Source organism: Ranitomeya variabilis, chromosome 2 (genome assembly GCF_051348905.1).
Source record: "Ranitomeya variabilis isolate aRanVar5 chromosome 2, aRanVar5.hap1, whole genome shotgun sequence".
Lineage (NCBI taxonomy): Eukaryota > Metazoa > Chordata > Amphibia > Anura > Dendrobatidae > Ranitomeya > Ranitomeya variabilis.
In genome coordinates, this window is record NC_135233.1 from 121,754,045 (window position 1) to 121,777,250 (window position 23,206).

At 43.3% G+C, this 23,206-nt stretch overlaps 1 protein-coding gene across 1 annotated transcript in view; it reads right to left on the reverse strand.

The window, feature by feature from the left end:
* The window catches only part of LOC143804635 (regulator of microtubule dynamics protein 2-like), a 161,323-nt gene that overhangs the window by 24,108 nt on the left and 114,009 nt on the right, over positions 1–23,206 (reverse strand). The window contains exon 8 of the mRNA XM_077282913.1: positions 2,484–2,582. Coding sequence (XP_077139028.1) covers positions 2,484–2,582 — 99 coding nt within the window. The remainder of the gene's footprint in view (positions 1–2,483; positions 2,583–23,206) is intronic.

The following is a 23,206-nucleotide window of genomic DNA, read 5'->3' on the forward strand; positions in this document are numbered from 1 at the left end:
ATGGCAAGTGACAGGTCCTCTTTAAATAAAAGTTGAAAATGCAAACAAAGGTGAGCACAAACAGTTGTGGCCAAAAGTATTGACACCCCTGCAATTCTGTCAGATAATACTCAGTTTCCTCCTGAAAATGATTGCAAATACAAATTCTTTGGTATTATTATCTTCATTTAATTTGTCTTAAATGAAAAAACACAAAAGATAATGAAGCAAAAAGCAAAACATTGATCATTTCACACAAAACTCCAAAAATGGGCCAGACAAAAGTATTGGCACCCTCAGCCTAATACTTGGTTGCACAACCTTTAGCCAAAATAACTGCGACCAACCGCTTCGGTAACAATCACTGAGTTTCTTACAATGCTCTTCTGGAATTTTAGACCATTCTTCTTTGGCAAACTGCTCCAGGTCCCTGATATTTAAAGGGTGCCTTCTCCAAACTGCCATTTTTAGATCTCTCCACAGGTGTTCTATGGGATTCAGGTCTGGACTCATTGCTGGCCACCTTAGAAGTCTCCAGTGCTTTCGCTCAAACCATTTTCTAGTGCTTTTTGAAGTGTGTTTTGGGTCATTGTCCTGCTGGAAGACCCATGACCTCTGAGGGAGACCCAGCTTTCTCACACTGGGCCCTACATTATTCTGCAAAATTTGTTGGTAGTCTTCAGACTTCATAATGCCATGCACATGGTCAAGCAGTCCAGAGCCAGAGGCAGCAAAGCAACCCCAAAACATCAGGGAACGTCTGCCATGTTTGACTGTAGGGACCGTGTTCTTTTCTTTGAATGCCTCTTTTTTTCTCTTGTAAACTCTATGTTGATGCCTTTGCCCAAAAAGCTCTACTTTTGTCTCATCTGACCAGAGAATATTCTTCCAAAACGTTTTAGGCTTCTTCAGGTAAGTTTTGGCAAACTCCAGCCTGGCTTTTTTATGCCTCGGGGTAAGAAGTGGGATCTTCCTGGGTCTCCTACCATACAGTCCCTTTTAATTCAGACGCCGACGGATAGTACGGGTTGACACTGTTGTACCCTCGGACTGCAGGGCAGCTTTAACTTGTTTGGATGTTAGTCGAGGTTCTTTATCCAACATCTGCACAATCTTGCGTTGAAATCTCTTGTCAATTTTTCTTTTCCGTCCACATCTGGGGAGGTTAGCCACAGTGCCATGGGCATTAAACTTCTTGATGACACTGCGCATGGTAGACACAGGAACATTCAGGTCTTTGGAGATGGACTTGTAGCCTTGAGATTGCTCATGCTTCCTCACAATTTGGTTTCTCAAGTCCTCAGACAGTTCTTTGGTCTTCTTTCTTTTCTCCATGCTCAATGTGGTACATACAAGGACACAGGACAGAGGTTGAGTCAACTTTAATCCTTGTCAACTGGCTGCAAGTGTGATTTAGTTATTGCCAACACCTGTTAGGTGCCACAGGTAAGTTACAGGTGCTGTTAATTACACAAATTTGAGAAGCATCACACGATTTTTCAAACAGTGCCAATACTTTTTGTCCACCCCCTTTTTTTATGTTTGGTGTGGAATTATATCCAATTTGGCTTTAGGACAATTCTTTTTGTGTTTTTTCATTTAAGACAAATTAAATAAAGATAATAATACCAAAGAATTTGTGTTTGCAATCATTTTCAGGAAGAAACTGAGTATCATCTGACAGAATTGCAGGGGTGTCAATACTTTTGGCCACAACTGTATGGTCAGTGCCCTAGTGAAGTACTTGCTCCAATGATTACCCTTCTATTTTACTGACTACTGAAGACTGATTCAGCACCTCCAAAACTTGTTATGGGGACTTCCATATACACATCAGGAATTCTCTACACAGCAGAAATTCATAATTTGTTCCAACTTTCTTTTAACAGGATATCATTTTGGTCTACATTGAATGGAAACAAACTTTAGGCTTATGATTTGTTAAAGGGGTTGTCCTGTACTTTAATACTGATGGCCTATACTTCGGATACGTCATCAATGTCTGATCGGTGGGGTGACACCCGACACCCACACTGTTCCAGGTGTCGGTCGGAACATATTAGTTGTGGAGTTGCACAGTTCTGTCGAATGTATAGTGGCTGTGGCCAGGTAATGAACATCCACCACTTGTTCAAATCAATAGAGGCTGGATGTGCAGTACCCGACCACGGCAGATCTTCTGTTGACAGAGATGTGTAACTCTCCAACTGAGCTGATTGGTGGGAGTGCTGGGAGTTGCACCCCCCACGATCAGACATTGATAACTTATTTTAAGGATTGGCCATCAATGTTAAAGTCGCAGTATTGAGAGTTTTATATATTGGTCCTTGTAGTGGAAAATGTTTGTGCCAGAGTTTTCAGTTTTCTCAATATCCTTATTTAAGTTTTGACGTCATGGAAATCAAATATAGGGTTCGGATACTAAATGGTCACTCATTTATAGTACAATTTCCCAAGTAAGCAGATGTCATCATCCCATTTATAAGAAAATTGGAAATATTTACCTTGAGAAAATTCTGCAAGGCCTCTTGCACTGTCGCAGTGGGAGGATTTCCGAAAAGAGTAGCAGCAACCTTTCTCTCAATCCAAGACAACTGAGAGACCTGAGGAGACACAAGTAACTATTTGGTTCAAGAAAGATATTTCGTTCTGACCAGGTTTTTCTTGGAGAAAACAACATTTTTAGAAATCAAGAAATCAAAACACTTGTGCTTAGTTTTTAAAAAAATATTTTAACAGTAATGACAGAAGGCTATTCTATAGCTTCTTGTATGTGTCTTAGAAATCTTTTAGCGATCACAGCTGTTTGTTTTTTTTAGAGCATCTCATTTTTTGGCAGACAGAATGCACAGTGGGTAAGGAATAGTCAAGCGGTGAAGATTAACACTATATGTCTCTTATTAAATACAGCCATTTGTCTAACAGGAACGCGTTTTTGTTTTCTTTTTTTTTAAGACGGAGGGACTATTTTGATTTTCTCCACCATGGATGTATAAAGTATTTACGCTTTTTTAAGGATCCAAAAATCTAATGGTGGTCCAAAAAAGGTTAGGTGGAGATCAGGACACTTAAGAAAAAACAGTAACACAGCATTAATCGAAAAATTCTGGCAAACAGATGACATAAGTCATGATTAGTAAGTGAACAGTATGCGGTTATAAAGCATAAATGTGTCAATAATAATGTAGCCAAAAGGACCAAATATGAGCAAGATGCATGAGAAAAGTATACCAGCACATTACTTTCACCGAATAGTGCTCAAATCATATAAAACATAACCTTTAATAAATCTCAAAAATATTTCATAATTTTTACAATCAACACCCCATAATATGATATGGGTCTGCTAATAGGCACATAAAGAAGAGGAATATTTCACCCTAATAGGTTACTATAGTATCTCTTCCTACCAGCGGAGGTTGGCACCCTATACCTGCGCATTGGCGCCCCCAATCCACATAGACTCTCCCTCGTAACAACTGTGAAATATTTTTATTGAGATTTATTAAAGGTTACCATATGTTTTATATGATTTGAGCACTATTCGGTGAAAGTACACAAAAAGTTGTGTCTCTGTTATCTGAAATTCGGAGATTATACCGGCACATTACCTTCAAATGGTGGCGATCCCCCCATACTTATTACGGGAAGTTTACTTTTAACTCCCTCTATAGATTTATTACGCTTTTAGGCCTATTTATAATCCTATTTGAGATGGAGTTTTTTCACTTAGTCCACTACTTTATTAGCAGCACATTGCCATCAATGGGTGGTTTATTTTGCATATTTTGTCCCTATGTCATACTATTCTTTTAATTGTTTTAATGTTTTGCTTCAATAATTTTTCTGATTTATAATAAGAGACATGCAGTATCCGGCTGCAGCCACTATCAAAAGATGGAGTAGCCCCGCAATTGAACATTTCCGTCCGGCACCACTGACACCGAGAGCAGCTGATCGGCAGGGGTGCCGGGTATCCACTACTGCTTGGAGTTCAGGTATTCATTAATTGCAGTGGGCCGACATTTTGTTTGTATATTGGCCACAACAGCGCATTTGTGCACCTGTACATGAACACTAAATGTATGTGAGCCCTATATGTTTTTCTTTTTTGAAGTACCTAATGGGGTGTATAGCCCCCTCCAGAGCTCAGCACCCTTATCCACACAAGGTCTAAATTGCAAGCTACTACCTGGTTTTCTTTCACTACCCGTGGTGATGGGGTCTGGTTTGGCACATGGGGAGGTAGGACATTAGTGATGGGGACCATCCATGTTTAGGCATACCTTGATGTGGTTGGATAGCTTTTAACCACAAAAGCACCCTTTGTAACGTTTTACAGCAATAATGGAGTCCATGTATCCATTACACTGATGCACAGTGTATGTATGTGTTTATATATTGGCCACATAGCATACTTGTGCAGTGGTGCATTAATTTAATACCAAAAGGTGTGCGGTCCCTGTTTTTTTATTTTTCATCCATGATCTGTCTATTTAATGGGATAATACTCAAAATTCAAAAGTACAATCAACATTTTTAAAAGAAATAGACTACTTTAACATTTACAGTGGGTATGGAAAGTATTCATACCCCTTTAAATTTGTCACGGTTTCATTGCAGTCGTTTGGTAAATTAAAAAAAAATCATTTTTTTCACATTAATGTACACTCTGCACCCCATCTTGATAGGAAAAAAAACAGAAATGTAGTAATTTTTGCAAATTTATTAAAAAAGAAAAACTGAAATATCACATGATCATAAGTATTCAGACCCTTTGCTCAATATTGAGTAGAAGCACCCTTTTGGGTTAGTACAGCCACGAGTCTTCTTGGGAATGATGCAATAAGTTTTTCACACCTGTATTTGGGGATCCTCTGCCATTCTTCCTTGCAGATCCTCTCCAGTTCCGTCAGGTTGGATGGTGAATGTTGGTGGACTGCCATTTTCAGGTCTCTCCAGAGATGCTCAGTTGGGTTTAGGTCAGGGCTGTGGCTGGGCCAGTAAAGAATGGTCACAGAGTTGTTCTGAAGCCACTCCTTTGTTATTTTAGCTGTGTGCTTAGGGTCATTGCTTGTTGGAAGGTGAACATTCAGCCAAATCTGAGCTCCAGAGCACTCTGGAAGGTTTTTATCCAGGATATCTCTGTACTTGGCTGCATTCATGTCCCTTCAATGACAACCAGTCGTCCTGCCCCTGCAGCTGAAAAACACCCCCATAGCATGATGCTGCCACCACCATATTTCACTGTTGGGATTGTATTGGGCAGGTAAGGAGCAGTGCCTGCTTTCTCTCCACACATACCGCTTAGAATGATCACCAAAAAGGTCTATCTTGGTCTCATCAGACCAGAGAATCTTATTTTTCATAGTCTGGGAGTCCTTCATGTGTTTTTTAGCAAACTATGCAGGCTTTCATATGTCTTGTACTGAGGAGAGGCTTCCGTCGGACCACTGATAGTTGACTTTGTGGAACTTTCTCCCATCTCCCTACTGCATCTCTGGAGCTCAGCCACAGTAATCTTGGGGTTCTTCTTTATCTCTCTTACCAAGGCTCTTCTCCCACGATTGCTCAGTTTGGCTGGACGGTCAGGTCTAGGAAGACTTCTGGTGGTCCCAAACGTCTTCCATTTAAGGATTATGGAGGACACTGTTCTTTGGAACCTTGAGTACTGCAGAATTTCTGTTGTAACCTTGAACAGATCTGCGCCTTGCCACAATTCTGTCTCTGAGCTCCTTGGCCAGTTCTTTTGACCTCATGATTCTCATTGATTGGTCTGACATGCACTGTGAGCTGTGAGGTCTTATATAGACAGGTGTGTACATTTCCAAATCAAGTCCTATCAGTTTAATTAAACACAGCTGGACTCCAATGAAGGAGTAGAACCCATCTCAAGGAGGATCACAAGGAAATGGACAGCATGTTACTTAAATATGAGTGTCTGAGCAAAGGATCTGAATACTTGTGACCATGTGATATTTCAGTTTTGCTTTATTAAATTTGCAAAAATGTCTACATTTGTTTTTTTTTCCAGTCAAGATGGGGTGCAGAGTGTACATTAATGTGAAAAAATGAACTTTTTTGAATTTACCAAATGGCTCCAATGAAACAAAGAGTGAAAAAAAGGGAACTGAATACTTTCCGTATCACTGTATCTTCTACAGTAATAAAACTGAAAGCAACTTTACCATCAGGAACCCTAGGCTAAAGCTCAACCAATAAACTGTCCTTTGATAAGTACAGTACTATTTTGACTAGCCTGCTCCTCTTTGCTTTAGTAAGTGTGATTTGGTCTTCTATAGAGGCACATATGGATGAAATCAAAAAGGGGTATGTAAAAAAATTTGTATTGGCATGTATTTGAATAAGGAGAAAGAGGAAATGAATGGGGGAAAGAGTATCTATTTTGATGGTGGTAGATATGTGTTCATCTATTATATGTTTCATTCATTAAAAAAATTATATTGGAATTTTTTTCTGGGGGAGTATTAAATGTAATGACAAACAGGTGTGTGAAAAAGTGTTTACCCCCTTCCCGATTTCCTATTCTTTTGCATATTTGTCACACTTAAAATGTTTCAGATCAACAAACAAATTTAAAGGGCCACTGTGACCCCCCCCCAGCCGTTATAAACTAAAAGAGCCACCTTGTGCAGCAGTAATGCTGCAGTCTAACAAGGTGGCTCTTTTAGTTTTTGATTCATTTATTACCTCAATAAAGCGTTTTAAAAATTGGCCACACATACCAGATATTGTACCAGGAGGCGGTCCGAAGCGTCCTGTATGAATCCCCCAACTGCCGTCACTCTTCTCTTCAGGGCCGATGGTACTCGCCCCCTGAGCGCTGTTGCTTCTTAAATCCGGCGCCTGCGCTGTGCGTGCCTGCCTAGGGCCTGCGCAGTGTTCTTTGTCAGTCACATCTCAGATGCCGGGTGCCTGACTGCGCCCTGTTACTGAATCCCCGCCCCGCACTGTGTTATTCATTATGCACAGTGCGGGGCTGGGGTTCCTGGGAAGGCGGGGGAGCGTCAGAGATGGAAGAGCGTCCGAGATGGGGGAGCGCCTGAACAGCGCAGTGCGCATGCCCAGGAATGCCAGCCCCGCACTGTGCATAATGAATAACACAGTGCGGGGCGGGGATTCAGTAACAGGGTGGCCGCACTGCCCGCACAGGCGCAGTCAGGCACCCGGCATCTGAGATGTGACTGACAAAGAACACTGCGCAGGCCCCAGGCAGGCACCGGATTTAAGAATCAACAACGCTCAGGGGGCGGGTACCATCGGCCCTGAAGAGAAGAGTGACGGCAGTTGGGGGATTCATACAGGACGCTTCGGACCGCCTCCTGGTACAATATCTGGTATGTGTGGCCAATTTTTAAAACGCTTTATTGAGGTAATAAATGAATCAAAAACTAAAAGAGCCACCTTGTTAGACTGCAGCATTACTGCTGCACAAGGTGGCTCTTTTAGTTTATAACGGCTGGAGGGGGTGACAGTGGCCCTTTAAATATAGACAAAGATAACACAAGTAAACCAAAGATGCAGTTTTTAAATGATGGTCTTTATTATTAAGGTAAAAATAAATCCAAACCTTTAGGTCCCTGTCCGAAAGTGATTGGCCCCTCCTTAAAACATAAATTAACCGTGGTTTATAACATCTTTGGGAAACGGAGTTCAAATTCCCTAGCCACATCCAGGCCTCATTATTGACCTGCTTGACAAAGTGAAGTAGACTAAAAGATCCTCAAAACCTATGTATCCTGCCATGATGGAAAAAAACTCTCGAACAAATGAAAAACAAAGTAATTAACCCCTTCACCCCCAAGGGTGGTTTGCACGTTATGGACCGGGCCAATTTTTACAATTCTGACCACTGTCCATTTATGAGGTTATAACTCTGGAACGCTTCAACGGACCCCGGTGATTCTGGCACTGTTTTCTCGTGACATATTGTACTTCATGATAGTGGTAACATTTCTTTGATATTACCTGCGTTTATTTGTGAAAAGGGAAATTTGGCGAAAATTTTGAAAATTTCGCAATTTTCCAACTTTGAATTTTTATGCAATTAAATCACAGTGATATGTCACACAAAATACTTAATAAGTAACATTTCCCACATGTCTACTTTACATCAGCACAATTTTTGAAACAAAATTTTTTTTGTTAGGGAGTTATAAGGGTTAAAATTTGACCAGCAATTTCTCATTTTCACAACACCATTTTTTTTTTTAGGGACCACATCTCATTTGAAGTCATTTTGAGGGGTCTATATGATAGCAAATACCCAAGTGTGACACCATTCTAAAAACTGCACCCCTCAAGGTGCTCAAAACCACATTCAAGAAGTTTATTAACCCTTCAGGTGCTTCACAGGAATTTTTGGAATGTTTAAATAAAAATGAGCATTTAACTTTTTTTTCACACAAAATTTACTTCAGCTCCAATTTGTTTTATTTTACCAAGGGTAACAGGAGAAAATGGACCCCAAAAGATGTTGTACAATTTGTCCTGAGTACGCCGATACCCCATATGTGGGGGTAAACCACTGTTTGGGCGCATGACAGAGCTCGGAAGCGAAGGAGCGCCATTTTACTTTTCAATGCAAAATTGACTGGAATTGAGATGGGACGCCATGTTGCGTTTGGAGAGCCCTTAATATGCCTAAACATTGAAACCCCCCACAAGTGACACCATTTTGGAAAGTAGACCCCCTAAGGAGCTTATCTAGAGGTGTGGTGAGCACTTTGACTCACCAAGTGATTCGCAGAAGTTTATAATGCAGAACCGTAAAAATAAAAAATCATATTTTTTCACAAAAATGATCTTTTCGCCCCCAATTTTTTATTTTCCCAAGGGTAATAGAAGAAATTGGACCCCAAAAGTTGTCCAATTTGTCCTGAGTATGCTGATACCCCATATGTGGGGGGGAACCACTGTTTGGGCGCATGGGAGGGCTCGGAAGGGATGAAGCGCCATTTTGAATGCAGACTTAGATGGAATGGTCTGCAGGCGTCACATTGCGTTTGCAGAGCCCTAATGTACCTAAACAGTAAAAAAAAAAACACAAGTGACACCATTTTGGAAAGTAGACCCCCTAAGCAACTCATCTGGATGTGTTGTGAGAGTTTTGAACCCTCAAGTGTTTCACTACAGTTTATAACGCATAGCCATGAAAATAAAAAATAAAAAAATTTCCCCCCAAAATTATATTTAGCCCCCAGTTTTGTATTTTCCCAAGGGTAACAGGAGAAATTGGACCCCAAAAGTTGTTCTCCAATTTGTCTTGAGTACGCTGATACCCCATATGTGGGGGGGAACCACAGTTTGGGAGCATGGGAGGGCTCGGAAGGGAAGGAGCACCATTTGGAATGCAGACTTAGATGGAATGGTCTGCAGGCGTCACATTGCGTTTGCAGAGGCCCTAATGTACCTAAACAGTAGAAACCCCCCACAAGTGACACCATTTTGGAAAGTAGACCCCCTAAGGAACTCATCTAGATGTGTTGTGAGAGCTTTGAACCCCCAATTGTTTCACTACAGTTTATAACGCAGAGCCATGCAAATAAAAAATATTTTTTTCCACAAAAATTATTTTTTAGCCCCCAGTTTTGTATTTTCCCAAGGGTAACAGGAGAAATTGGACCCCAAAAGTTGTTCTCCAATGTGTTCCGAGTACGCTGATACCCCATATGTTGGGGTAAACCCCTGTTTGGGTGCACGGGAGAGCTCGGAAGGGAAGGAGCACTGTTTTACTTTTTCAACGCAGAATTGGCTGAAATTGAGATCGGACGCCATGTCGCATTTGGAGAGCCCCTGATGTGCCTAAACAGTGGAAACCCCCCAATTATAACTGAAACCCTAATCCAAACACACCCCTAACTCTAATCCCAACGGTAACCCTAACCACACCTCTAACCCAGACACACCCCTAACCCTAATCCCAACCCTATTCCCAACCGTAGATGTAATCCAAACCCTAATCCTAACTTTAGCCCCAACCCTAACCCTAACTTAAGCCCCAACCCTAACTGTAGCCTTAACCCTAACCCTAGCCCCAACCCTAACCCTAGCCCCAACCCTAGCCCCAACCCTAACCCTAGCCCAACCCTAGCCCCAACCCTAAACCTAGCCCCAACCCTAGCCCTAACCCTAGCCCCAACCCTAACGGTAAAATGGAAATAAATACATTTTTTTTTTTTTTTTTCCCCTAACTAAGGGGGTGATGAAGGGGGGTTTGATTTACTTTTATAGCGGGTTTTTTAGCTGATTTTTATGATTGGCAGCTGTCACACACTGAAAGAAGCTTTTTATTGCAAAAAATATTTTTTGCGTTATCACATTTTGAGAGCGCATATTTGAGTCCACAGAGTCATGTGAGGTCTTGTTTTTTGCGGAACGAGTTGACGTTTTTATTGGTAACATGCTTGGGCACGGGAGATTTTTTGATCGCTTTTTTTTTCCGATTTTTGTGAGGCAGAATGACCAAAAACCAGCTATTCATGAATTTCTTTTGGGGGAGGCGTTTATACCGTTCCGCGTTTGGTAAAATTGATAAAGCAGTTTTATTCTTCGGGTCAGTACGATTACAGCGATACCTCATTTCTATCATTTTTTTTTTTGTTTTGGCACTTTTATACGATAAAAACTATTTTATAGAAAAAATAATTATTTTGGCATCGCTTTATTCTGAGGACTATAACTTTTTTATTTTTTCGCTGATGATGCTGTATGGCGGCTCGTGTTTTGCGGGACAAGATGATGTTTGCAGCGGTACCATGGTTATTTATATCCGTATTTTTGATCGCGTGTTATTCTACTTTTTGTTTGGCGGTATGAGAATAAAGCGTTGTTTTTTGCCTCGTTTTTTTTTTTTTTTTTACGGTGTTCACTGAAGGGGTTAACTAGTGATATAGTTTTATAGGTGGGGTCGTTACGGACGCGGCGATACTAAATATGTGTACTTTTATTGTTTGATTTTTTTTATTTAGATAAAGGAATGTATTTATGGGGATAATATTTTTTTTTTTCTTTATTTAGGATTTTTTTTTTTATTTTTTTTTTTTTACACATGTGGGAATTTTTTTATTTTACTTTTTTACTTTGTCCCGGGGGGGATATTACAGATCGTTGATCTGACAGTGTGCACAGCACTCTGTCAGATCACCGATCTCACTTACAGCCGTGCAGGCTTACCAGCGCCTGCACGGCACCCGGAAGTAATCCCTGCAAGACCCGGATGCAGCCCCGCGGCCATTTTAGATCCGGGGCCTGCAGGGATAGGAGGTAGGAGACCCTCGCAGCAACGCGATCACATCGCGTTGCTCCGGGGGTCTCAGGGAAGCACGCAGGGAGCCCCCTCCCTGCGCGATGCTTCCCTGTACCGCCGGCACACCGCGATCATGTCTGATTGCGGTGTGCCGGGGGTTAATGTGCCGGGGGCGGTCCGTGACCACTCCTGGCACATAGTGCCGGGTGTCAGCTGCGATAAGCAGCTGACACCCGGCCGCGATCGGCCGCGCTCCCCCCCAATCTAATCCACAAAAAAAGACCCCACTCAGGTCCATCATCTGTTAAAAGAAATATAGGGCGCTTCCACATTACTGGTAGCACAAAAGCTCTGGAAAAGCTAAATGGCTCCTCGCCCCTCAAAAGAAATTCAGCAAATTCTGCGCTCCCAAATCCAAATGCGCCCTTCCCTTCTGAACCCCACCCAGTTTGTCTAAACCACATTTAGCACCCACATGTCTGGCATTTCTGTAGTGATGAGAGCCCACCTAATTTACGGGTGCACATCTCCAGAAGTATTTGCTGGGCATAATGTACTGGTCACTACAATGGCAGTTTGCAATTTTCACTCACAACATCCACTCTTGTTTGTTTCTGGAAAACACACATGGAGTAAAAATCGTCACTACATCTGTAGATAAATTCCCAAAGGGTTATAATTTTCAAAATGGGGTCAATTGAGGGGGAGCCATGCTCTTCTAGCACTTTTTTTTTTTTTTTTTAATGGCTGAACGTTAAAAACTTTTGTGAAGCACCTGAGGTTTCAAGGTGCTCACCACACATGTAGATAAGTTCCCCGAGTGGTCAAATTTCCAAAATGGTGTCACTTGTGGGAAGTTTCCACTGTGTAGGCACATCAGGGGCTCTCCAAACACGACATAACGTCTGCTAATTATTCCAGAAAATTTTGCATTCAAAAGTCAAATGGCGCTCCTTCCCTTCAAAGTTCGAAAGTGCACCCAAACATTACTTTTCCTCTACATATTGGTTATCGGTGTACTCAGGAGAAATTGCACAACAAATTGTATGGTGCAAATTCTTCTGTTACGCTTAGGAAAATGCAAAATTTGGTGCTAAAAAACCATCAGGGGCTCTCCAAATGCAACATGTCATCTGCTAATTATTCCAACAAATTTTGCATTCAAAAAGTCAAATGCTGCTCCTTCCTTTCCAAGGGCTGCCATGCACCCAAACAGTAGTTTTCCTCAACATATAGAGTATCAATATTCTCAGGAGAAATTACACAACAAATCTTATGGTCCATTTTCTCCTGTTACCCTTGTGAAAGTAATAAAATTGGGCCCAAAGAAAAATGTTTGTGAAAAAAGTTAAATGTTTGTTTTTTCCTTCCACATTACATTAATTCCTGTGAAGCACCTGAAGGATTAATAAACCTCTTGAGCACCTTGGAGGGGTGCAGTTTTAAGGATGGTATCACTTTTGGGTATTTTCTGTCATAAAGGCCCCTCAAAGTCTCTTCAAATGTGATGTGGTCCCTAAAAGAATAGTTCTGTAAATTTTGTTTCAAAAATTGTGCCGATGTAAAGTAAACATGTGGGAAATGTATATTTAACTATTTTGTGTGATATATCGCTCTGATTTAAGGGCACCCAACCTACTGTCTCCTTCCCCACCATCCTGTAGAATGTAAGCCCGCAAGGGCAGGGTCCTCTTCCCTCTGTACCAGTCTATCATTGTTCATTTGTTTACTGTAAGAGATATTTTTTTATGTAACCCCTTCTCATGTACAGCACCATGGAATCAATGGCGCTATTTATATAATAAAAATTAAAAGTTTAAAAATTGCAAAATTTTTGCCCAATTTCCGATTTTTTTAACACATAAATGTTAGTCATAGCAAAGAAATTGTTCCACTATCATGAAGTGCAATATGTCACGAAAAAAACAATCTCAGAATCAGTGGGATCCATTGATGCGTTCCAGAGTTATGACTTCATAAATTGACAATGGTCAGAATTGAAAAAAATTAGCCTTGTCAGGAAGGTGAAAACAGGTTTTGGGGTGAAGCGGTTAAAGGGGTTTTCCCATCAACAAAGTTCATTTTAATCAATAGATCTCGGAATAATACCGTAATAAGTTTCACAATTGGATGTGTTTTATAAAATTATCTCAGCACAGGAACATTTTTTTAATGTGTCCCTGCTGTGTTCTGTGTATTGGCTGTCTGACAGGACAGGGACAAGGTCTGATCATAACACAGCTGCTGGACAGGGGAGGAAGCAAAAGGGAGTATACAGACAGGACCGCACAGGATCACAGCTGATTCATTGTTTGAGGTAAAACATTAGTTAAAAAACAGGCAGAGAAATGTGTTACGGCACAAACAGAATCAGCTGTGCTCCCCTGCTGCCTGTATACTTTCTTTTGCTTCCTCTCCTGCCCAGGAGCTGTGGTATGATCAGACCATGTACAGTCAGACAGCCATTACATAGTACAGAGCAGGGGCACATTTATAAGATTATATCAACACAAGGAACATTTTTTTTTAAACACCTCAAATTGTGGAAATTAGTTTTATTTTAATATCTATTAATTAAAATAAACTTTAATTTTTTATTCACCAAAAATGCTTAAAAAATGCTGCTGCATTTTTTGCAGCATATGGGTGAAAAAATTCTGAAAGAAGTTATTCTGCAGATTTACACCCAAAATCGAAGGTGAGCTAAGCCCACCAGCATCAGGGGCTTATCTACAGCATTCTGTAATGCTGTAGATAAGCCCCCGATATATCCTGAAAGATGAGAAAGAGAGGTTAAATTATACTCACCCAGGGGCGTTCCCGCTGCGGTCCAGTCCGATAGGCGTCCCGGTCCGGGGCCTCCCATCTTCTTATGATAACGTCCTCTTCCTGTCTTCACGCTGCGGCTCCGGTGCAGACGTTCTGTCTGCCCTGTTGAGGGCAGAGCAAAGTACTGCAGCGTGCAGGCACCCGGGAAAGGTCAGAGAGGCCCAGCTCCTGCGCACTGCAGTACTTTGCTCTGCCCTCAACAGGGCAAAGTACGCCTGCGCCGGAGCATGAATACAAGAAGAGGACGTCATCGAAGAAGATAGGAGGCGCCGGACCGGACCGCGACGCCCATCAGACCAGAACCAACCCGGGACCGCCCCTGGGTGAGCATAATCTAACTTCTTTTTCTCATCTTTCAGGATACATCGGGGGCTTATCTACAGCATTACAGAATGCTGTAGATAAGCCCCTGATGCTGGTGGGCTTAGCTCACCTTCGATTTTGGGGGTGACAGGTTCCCTTTAAAAAAACACTGCAGTTCTCAAAATCTGTCAGGAAGAAAATCAAACATGAGCATGAGATTTCTGAGATTTCATAGCTCTTGCTGATACTGTAACAAGCAACTTTTAATTTGCATGAAAAATAGCAGCAAAAATTGTGCATGTGAACATAGCCTAAAACATAGATACCGTATTTTCCGGCGTATAAGACGACTTTTTAACCCTTGAAAAACATCAGAAAAGTTGGGGGTGGTCTTAAACGCCGGTGTCGCCTTATACGACGGTTGTAGAGCACGCTGCGGTCGACGGTCGCCTTATACGGCGGCGCATATGGTGGGGGGAAGCGGTCTTGATGAAGAGGTGAGGGAGCACCTTACAGGAAGGGGAAGCAAGCTGCAGGCATCCCGGAAAACAGCGGGAGAGCGGCGCTGTGCCCAGAAGACCCGCCTCTTTCATCTGTCTGGCCCGCCCTTGTATCTCTGCCTCTTGCTCTGGAGCACTGCAGTGACGAGGCAGAGGCGCAGGTGCGCATGTGCGGGATCCTCCGGAGCGAGAGGCAGAGATACAAGGGCGGGCCAGACAGGTGAAAGAGGCATGTCTTCTGGGAACAGCGCCGTTCTCGCTGTTTTCCATACCCTGGGACGCCTGCAGCTTGTTTTTCTTGTTTTTTGCTTGTTTTTCTGGGCACAGTGCTCTCTGGAGGTACTAGTAATAGGTACAAGGGCGGACCAGAGGGATGCTGACCAATCCAAGCAGGGCTTGTATACAACCAGCCAATAGCAAGGTACATTGGATGGTTGTTGTATACTGGATACCAGTACATCACCAGTATCTGTACTTGTTTACCAGTACATTACAAATCGCCAGCAGTCAAAACCCCATCATGGCTCCACCAACAAGAAGAAAGAAATATGAAGCCAGTTTTAAACAAAGTTGTAAATTTTTCCATCGAACATAATACCGTATATACTCGAGTATAAGCCGACCCGAGTATAAGCCGACCCCCCTAATTTTGCCACAAAAAACTGGGAAAACTTATTGACTCGAGTATAAGCCTAGGGTGGAAAATGCAGCAGCTACCGCTAAATGTCAAAAATAAAAATAGATACCAATAAAAGTAAAATTAATTGAGACATCAGTAGGTTAAGTGTTTTTGAATATCCATATTGAATTAGGAGCCCCATATAATGCTCCATACAGTTCATGATGGGCCCCATATGATGCTCCATACAAAATACGCCCCATATAATGCTGCATAAAGGTTGATGGTCCCATAAGGTGCTCCACACATTATGCCCCATAAGATGCTCCACACATTATAACCCAAGAGATACTCCACACATTATGCCCCATAAGATGCTCCATACATTGTGGCCCCATAAGATTCTCCATACATTGTGGCACCATACAATGCTCCATACATTGTGGCACCATACAATGCTCCATACATTGTGGCACCATACAAAGCTCCATACATTGTGGCACCATACAATGCTCCATATATTGTGGCACCATACAATGCTCCATATATTGTGGCCCCATACAATGCTCCATATAGTGTGGCAGGCACCATACAATGCTCCATATATTGTGGCAGGCACCATACAATGCTCCACACATTTGCCCCATTTGCTGTTGCTGCGATTAAAATAAAAAAAAAATCACATACTCACCTCTCTTCGCTAAGGCCCCCGGCACTTGCGATAGTCACCTTCTGCGTTCCATCGCTGCGCGCTGCTCTGTCTTCCATCTGCACTGACTGTTCAGGCAGAGGGCGGCGCGCACACTAATCGCGTCATCGCGCCCTCTGACCTGAACAGTCACAGCCAGAGGACGGAAGACAGAGCAGCGCGCAGCGATGGAACGAGGAAGGTGACTATCGCGCACTGCTCAACTCCCCCGATATACTCACCTGCTCCCGGCGCGGTCCCTGGCAGCGTTTCACTATCAGATGGTCTCCGGGAGCCGGCGGCATCTTCCTGTGTTCAGCGGTCACGTGGTACCGCTTATTAAAGTAATGAATATGGACGCATATTCATTACTTTAATGAGCGGTATGTGACAGCTGAACACAGGAAGATGCCGCCGGCTCCCGGAGACCATCTGACAGTGAGACGCTGCCACGGACTGCGCCGGGAGCAGATGAGTATATCACCGCGCCACTCACCCCCCCCCCCCCTCCGCTGACAATGACTCGAGTATAAGCCGAGAGGGTCACTTTCAGCCCAAAAAAGTGGGCTGAAAATCTCGGCTTATAATCGAGTATATACGGTAACTGCGCTGCTGCAAGACAATTTGGGGTAACAGAAAAGATTGTTTGGGACTGGAAAGCAAACTAAGAAGCATTAAAGAGTATGCCAAGTGGTAAGGAAAGCAAATTAAAAAACATTAAAGAGTATGCCAAGTGGTAAGTGTGCATTAAGAAGAGGCACACCACATTGGCCAGAACTTGAAAACCATGTAGCAGACATGGTGAATGAGCACCGCCAAAGTGGTTATGTAGTGACAAGAAATCAAATACGTATGCTTGCATTTCAGTGGGCCAAATCTAACCCAGATTGTCACGCTCGCGCCCAGACTGGTTGGCGCGGGCGTGTGGGGGTGTGGCCCCACTGGACCACAGGCCAAACTTCCCTGGAAAGGGTGTAAATAAGTAGCTTCCTAGGTGTTCGATGGAGCCTCTGATGGTGAGGTCAGACTTGTGCAATAGGAAGCTACCGGCTACCGGGTACCACTTCAGGGTGGTGTCTGGCTGTGGCTGCTAATCCCACCAGGGAACGGAACCAAGACAGGCAAGTGGGCACGTCTGGCACTCTGGCAGACAGGCGGGCACGGCTGGTACACAGGCAGGTGGGCACGGCTGGCTCTCTGGTAGGCAGGCAGGTATGGCTGGCTCTCTGGCAGGACAGGCGGACAAGGCTGGTACACTGGAAGAAATGGTAGGGACCGGTCTGCAGGCAGGTATGTAAAACAGGTAAGAACCTGTTCAGATAGGAGGACTTAAGAATAGGTAGAGAAAGACCGCAGAGCGAAAGCACAGGAGCTAGAGCCAAGAACAGAAATGCAGGAGGCAGAGCCAAGCACAGAAACGCAGGAGGCGGAGCCAAGAACAGGCGGCGGAGCCAAGCACAGAAATGCAGGAGAAGGAGCCAAAAGCAGGAGGCGGAGCCAAGCGCGGAAACGCAGGAGGCGGAGCCAAGTGCAGAAACGCAGGAGGCGGAGCCAAGAGCTGGAGTCAAAGCCAAGTGCAGAAACACAGGAGACGGAGCCAAGAGCGGGAGAAGTAGAACCGCAAGGAGCGGAGCCTGGTAGAACCGCAAGAAGCAGAGCCGCAGAGCGAGAGCTGAGCGGAGCCACAGAGCAGAGCAAAGTCAGAGTGCAGAGCAAGAGGGTGCAGAGCAAAACCACAGAGTGCAGAGCAAGGTCACAGAATGCAGAGCAAGGAGCAAAGAAAGGTCGCAGAGAGCGGAGCCGAAAGCAGAGCAAAGCAAGACACAGAGTATGCACAGCAGGGAAAGGAAACCAAGGCAGGGATATTAACGGACACAGGAACAGGACTAGGCTAAGACAAATTCAGGAACAGGTCAAGGCACAGAGACATGGACACAAGTCAGGGTACGACGCCCCTCTGGGTGGCGGACATAGGCCAGGGTACGAAGCCCCGCTGGGTGGCTACACAAGGACATAGGCCAGGGTACAACACCCCCCTGGGTGGCAGACATAAGAGTAACAGAGACAGGGCCTGGCACCTCAGCAGCTAAGAACTGACTGACGGAGTAAGTTGCACAGGCCCCCACCAATGGGTGGGGATGTGTTAAATAGAGGAAGCCTCATGGCGATTGGCCGGGGACACCTTAGCAAGGTGCACACAGTCTCAATAAGACAGAGGAGTTGCCGGCGCCGCCCCCCTATGCACACAGATGGAGCATGCACAGAGCAAGCAGCAGACATGAGGCACACAGCATGGAGCTGGCAGCAGAGAGAAGTCACAACAAGTCCCAGGGAAGTAACGGAGTTTGAGTGCAATGCAGGTGGGGGATGGGAGGCCATGCAGCGATGCCAGCAGGGTTGTTACACAGATCACAGCAACAGCTTTAAGGCCACTGTATCCTGGAGTACTAGATTCATGGCAAGGCATAATATGGTACTAAAACAAAAGATGAAAATTGCCCAAAAATTACCTGCAGATCTTGATAGCAAAGTGAATAGTTTCGATCGACACTAAACATGGCTATCCGTTAAGTAATATTGGAAATATGGATGAAACTCCAATGAATTTTGATATGGTTGGAAATAAAGCTGTCCATCAAAAAGGTGAAAAAACAATTTTAATTAAAACAACGGGGCATGAGAAGTCCAGTTTTACAGTGGTATTAGGATGCACAGCTGATGGCGCCAAACTGAGACCAATGATTGTTTTTAAAAGAAAAACAATGCCGAAACTCAAGTTCCCTGTTGGTTCTTTTGTACATGTGAATGAAAAAGGCTGGATGGATGAGGAAGGTGTAATGCTATGGCTTGATAATGTATGGAGCAGGCGACCAAGTGGACTTATTAAAAAATGTAGTTATGAAGAATGAATGTTCCAATTTACTTTTCATTGAAGAACTAAGCAGTAGCTTGTAATGCAGAACTTAACTACACTTTATCAAACTAGTGCCATGTTACATATGAGAAAACGAGAACGCTTTCTAATTTAGTTACATTAATAGCTTAGGTCCCTACATGTAAAAAAAAAAGCACTTTCAGTCATCTCTGTCCAAATAAACTGTAACATTTGTGCATTTTAACCTAAGTTAAACACAATAAATCAGGCACAATCATATACAGCGTGCCTCGTATATAAAAAAAAAAGTACAAAATTTAGAAATAGGAAACCTTGTAATAACCAGAATGAATTCAACAGATTACCGGATATGAAAGATACTGAAATCACAAACATAGTAAGAAAACACAAAATAAGCAGGATAAAAATTATCAGGATGATGTTTGAATTCACATTTAATACGCAATCAAATCTGCCCAAAAATTAAAAGCTGAGCGTTTCAAAGAAATCCATAAACAGAGGTGAGCTGTATTCACATATTGCCATGTTTTTGTTCCAAACCAAAATGTTTGCTTTAGTTCATTACCTATTTTACAGAAAAGAATTGTAATACATTCAGAGGCGTAGCTAGGGTTTTGGTTCGGGGGGAGCGAGACTTCTGAGTGGGCCCCTAACCAGGTAACCTTAATTACAACTGGGTGACGCACCCTAATAGTGGATGTAGGAGACGACTGCGCTGTTACTGAAAATAATCTCTATATAAAGACCAACATGGATATTACCACCATATGGTCAGCCGTAGATACCAGTCCTACGGAACATAGATCACAGCACAGTTACAGATGGTGACTTACAGAGGACATTCTTTCTGATGGAATTTATCACTTTTCCCGTCTTTTCCTTCTGGCCCAGACCGACATGACAACTTCTTCCAGACAGGACTCGGCTTCAGAGATAACAACAAAGACATATTTCACTTCTCATATTACAGCCCCATCACCATCTATTCCCAATCTGCACAAACTCCTCATCCTTCTGGTACCCCAATGCTCCAGCCGTAAGTGTCTCTATTACTGCACCTGCTGTGTGGTTCTCTGAGCCTTCTAAATTCTAAATCAACCCTCTACAATATAGTAATGCCGGGTGCAAGTTCCCTAGAAAACAGTGCTCACAGTATGTCCCCAAGAAAGTAATAGTGCCTTCTGTGTGCCCCTTTGTCAGTCACAGTAACCTGAGTTCCCCTATAACAATGAGACCACTTTACATTTAATAATGTCCCGAGTCTCCCCCCTGTACAGCTCCCCTATACACAGTATTATGCCCCCTCACTGTATATATACTAACTCCTTAGTATCCCCAAACAGTTTGATAGCTCCAACACTGTATGATGGCCTCCTAGTTAACCTCCATATAGTATAATGCACCAGATATTCCTCAATACAGTATAACGCACTCCCCATAGGCCTCCGTATAGTATAATGCACCAGATAGTCCTTAATATAGTATAATGCACTCCCCGTAAGCAGACTCTATAGTATAATGCACTCCCCATAGACAGACTCTATATAGTATAAGGCACCCCATAGGCAAACTATATATATTATAATACACCCCTCATAGGCAAACTCTATATTGTATAACGTGACCCCCATAGGCAGACTGTATAGTATAATGCCGGCCCCTATGGGCAGTCTCTTTAGTATAATGCAGCCCCCCCATAGGCAGACTACAGTATCATGCAGCCCCCCATAAGCAGAGTAATATAATGCAGCCCCCCATAGGCAGACTCTATAGTATAATGCAGGCCCCCTCTCATAGGCAGACTGTAATATAATGCAGCCCCCCATAGGCAGACTAAAATATAATGCAAGAACAAAAAATGCCCTAAATCATAAACACGGATGACCGTGATAATACCAAACACCTATGTAGAGCAAAAAGAAGTCCTCCAAACATAGTAATGCATAAAAAATAATTTTTATTGAAACATACACTTAAAAATGTTAAAAGGAAGTGTTTTGGAGATGTGTACAGACCATACAGAAAAAAGCAAGCAAAACACTGGGCTCAAAAAAATGGATGGATAATATCAATAGAATAATTATATTGCATCCATAATTATAAGCAATCTGCAACTACCTACATAATGAGATTTTGTTAGAAGGTGCACTTGTAAAGCAGTGGTAAACAATTATCATCTATAGAGATAAATAAAGTGCAGAGTAATAAGGTGCAAAATAAGCAAACAAATGAATATACCCAGAGACTACTGGGATTATGTCCCTGGCTGCCCCCAGTGAGGCTTGCAAAAGGTTAATACTATGAATACAGTGGGTAAATACCTCAAAACATGAATCAAATAAGTAAACACCTCATGAGGGAAGACAGAGACATACCAACCATGGCTCAAGGTGCAGAGTAGAAAAATCAATATCAATTATAAGCATATGATGAGAAGCCAGAGGGATAAATAGTTACCCAAAGTGTCAGAAGTCCCAGTGTACCCCTTGACGCACGTTTCAAATGTCTTTCTTCCTCAGAAGGGGTGCATATAATGCAGTCCCCCATAGGCAGAATCTATAATATAATGCAGCCCCCCTCTCATAGGCAGACTGTAATATAATGCAGCCCCCTCTCATAGGCAGACTAATATAAAGCAGCCCCCCATAGGCAGACTGTAATATAATGCAGCCCACATAGGCAGACTAATATGATGCAGCCCCCATAGGCAGACTGTAATATAATGCAGCCCCATAGGCAGACTGTAATACAATGAAGCCCCTCTCATAGGCAGACTGTAATATAATGCAGCCTCCCATAGGCAGACTGTAATATAATGCAGCCCCCATAGGCAGACTGTAATACAATGAAGCCCCCCCTTATAGGCAGAATATAATATAATGCAGCCCTCAATAGGCAGACAGTAAAATAATGAAGCCCCATAGGCAGACAGTAATATATTGCAGCCCCCCATAGGCAGACTGTAATACAATGAAGCCCCCCTCTCATAGGCGAACTGTAATATAATGCAGCCCCCATAGGCAGACTATAATATAATGCAGCCCCCCTCTCATAAGCAGACCGTAATATAATGCAGCCCCCAATAGGCAGACAGTAAAATAATGAAGCCCCATAGGCAGACAGTAATATATTGAAGCCCCCATAGGCAGACTGTAATACAATGAAGCCCCCCTCTCATAGGCGAACTGTAATATAATGCAGCCCCCCATAGGCAGACTATAATATAAGGCAGCCCCACATAGGCAGACTATAGTATAATGCAGCCCCCATAGGCAGACTATAATATAATGCAGCCCCCCATTGGCAGACTATAATATAATGCAGCCCCCCTCTCATAAGCAGACCGTAATATAATGCAGCCCCTCAGGCCTCTATAATATAAAGCACCTCCATAAAAAAAATACATACAATACTCACCTTTCTTCATCCTGGTTCCTCCGTTGCGAGAGGGAGTGTAACGCTCCTTCTCTCATCAATGCGGTCAGCTGTAACCGCATCTAGCCGATGCAGTTGAACCGGCGATGATGGGCGGGGGAACACCTCTGACACTGCCCCCCCGCCTGATCAGGGGCCCCATAGCGGCCGGGTGGTAGAGCATGGTAATCGATTCTCCCAGCTCTGCCGCAGAATGTAACTGCATCGGTTACAGTAGCCAAGCTGGGGAGATCGCCCCCTCTGGCCCCCCGGTAGCTATGCTACTGAATACATTCAGTAACATGCAGGAGATCAAAATGTGTACTATCACCTGAATAGCAATGTCAAACAAGATGTTCCAAGTAAATGTATAGCAAGTTACCTCTGGCTACCATTGTAAATTAAATTTTTTGCAACACAGCAGACTTCAAAATCAATTTGAACCATTTCCAAAAATCTACAGTGCTTACATCTCTATGATGAACACACGGAGGTAGATCTGCTAATGGAAGCCTATGGACGCAGGATCCGTCGCTGACCGTCACACACAGGAATCCAGCGACTTATCACGTTTTTCCCCTCTGAGCATGCCCGGAAGCATTTTCAAATCCGGGAAAAAGTCTCTCTCTCATTTTACTGCACAACTACGTACAGCAGACGACACAAGTGTGAAAGAAGCCTAAGAGCCTGAGTGCATGGAGGGGCCCAT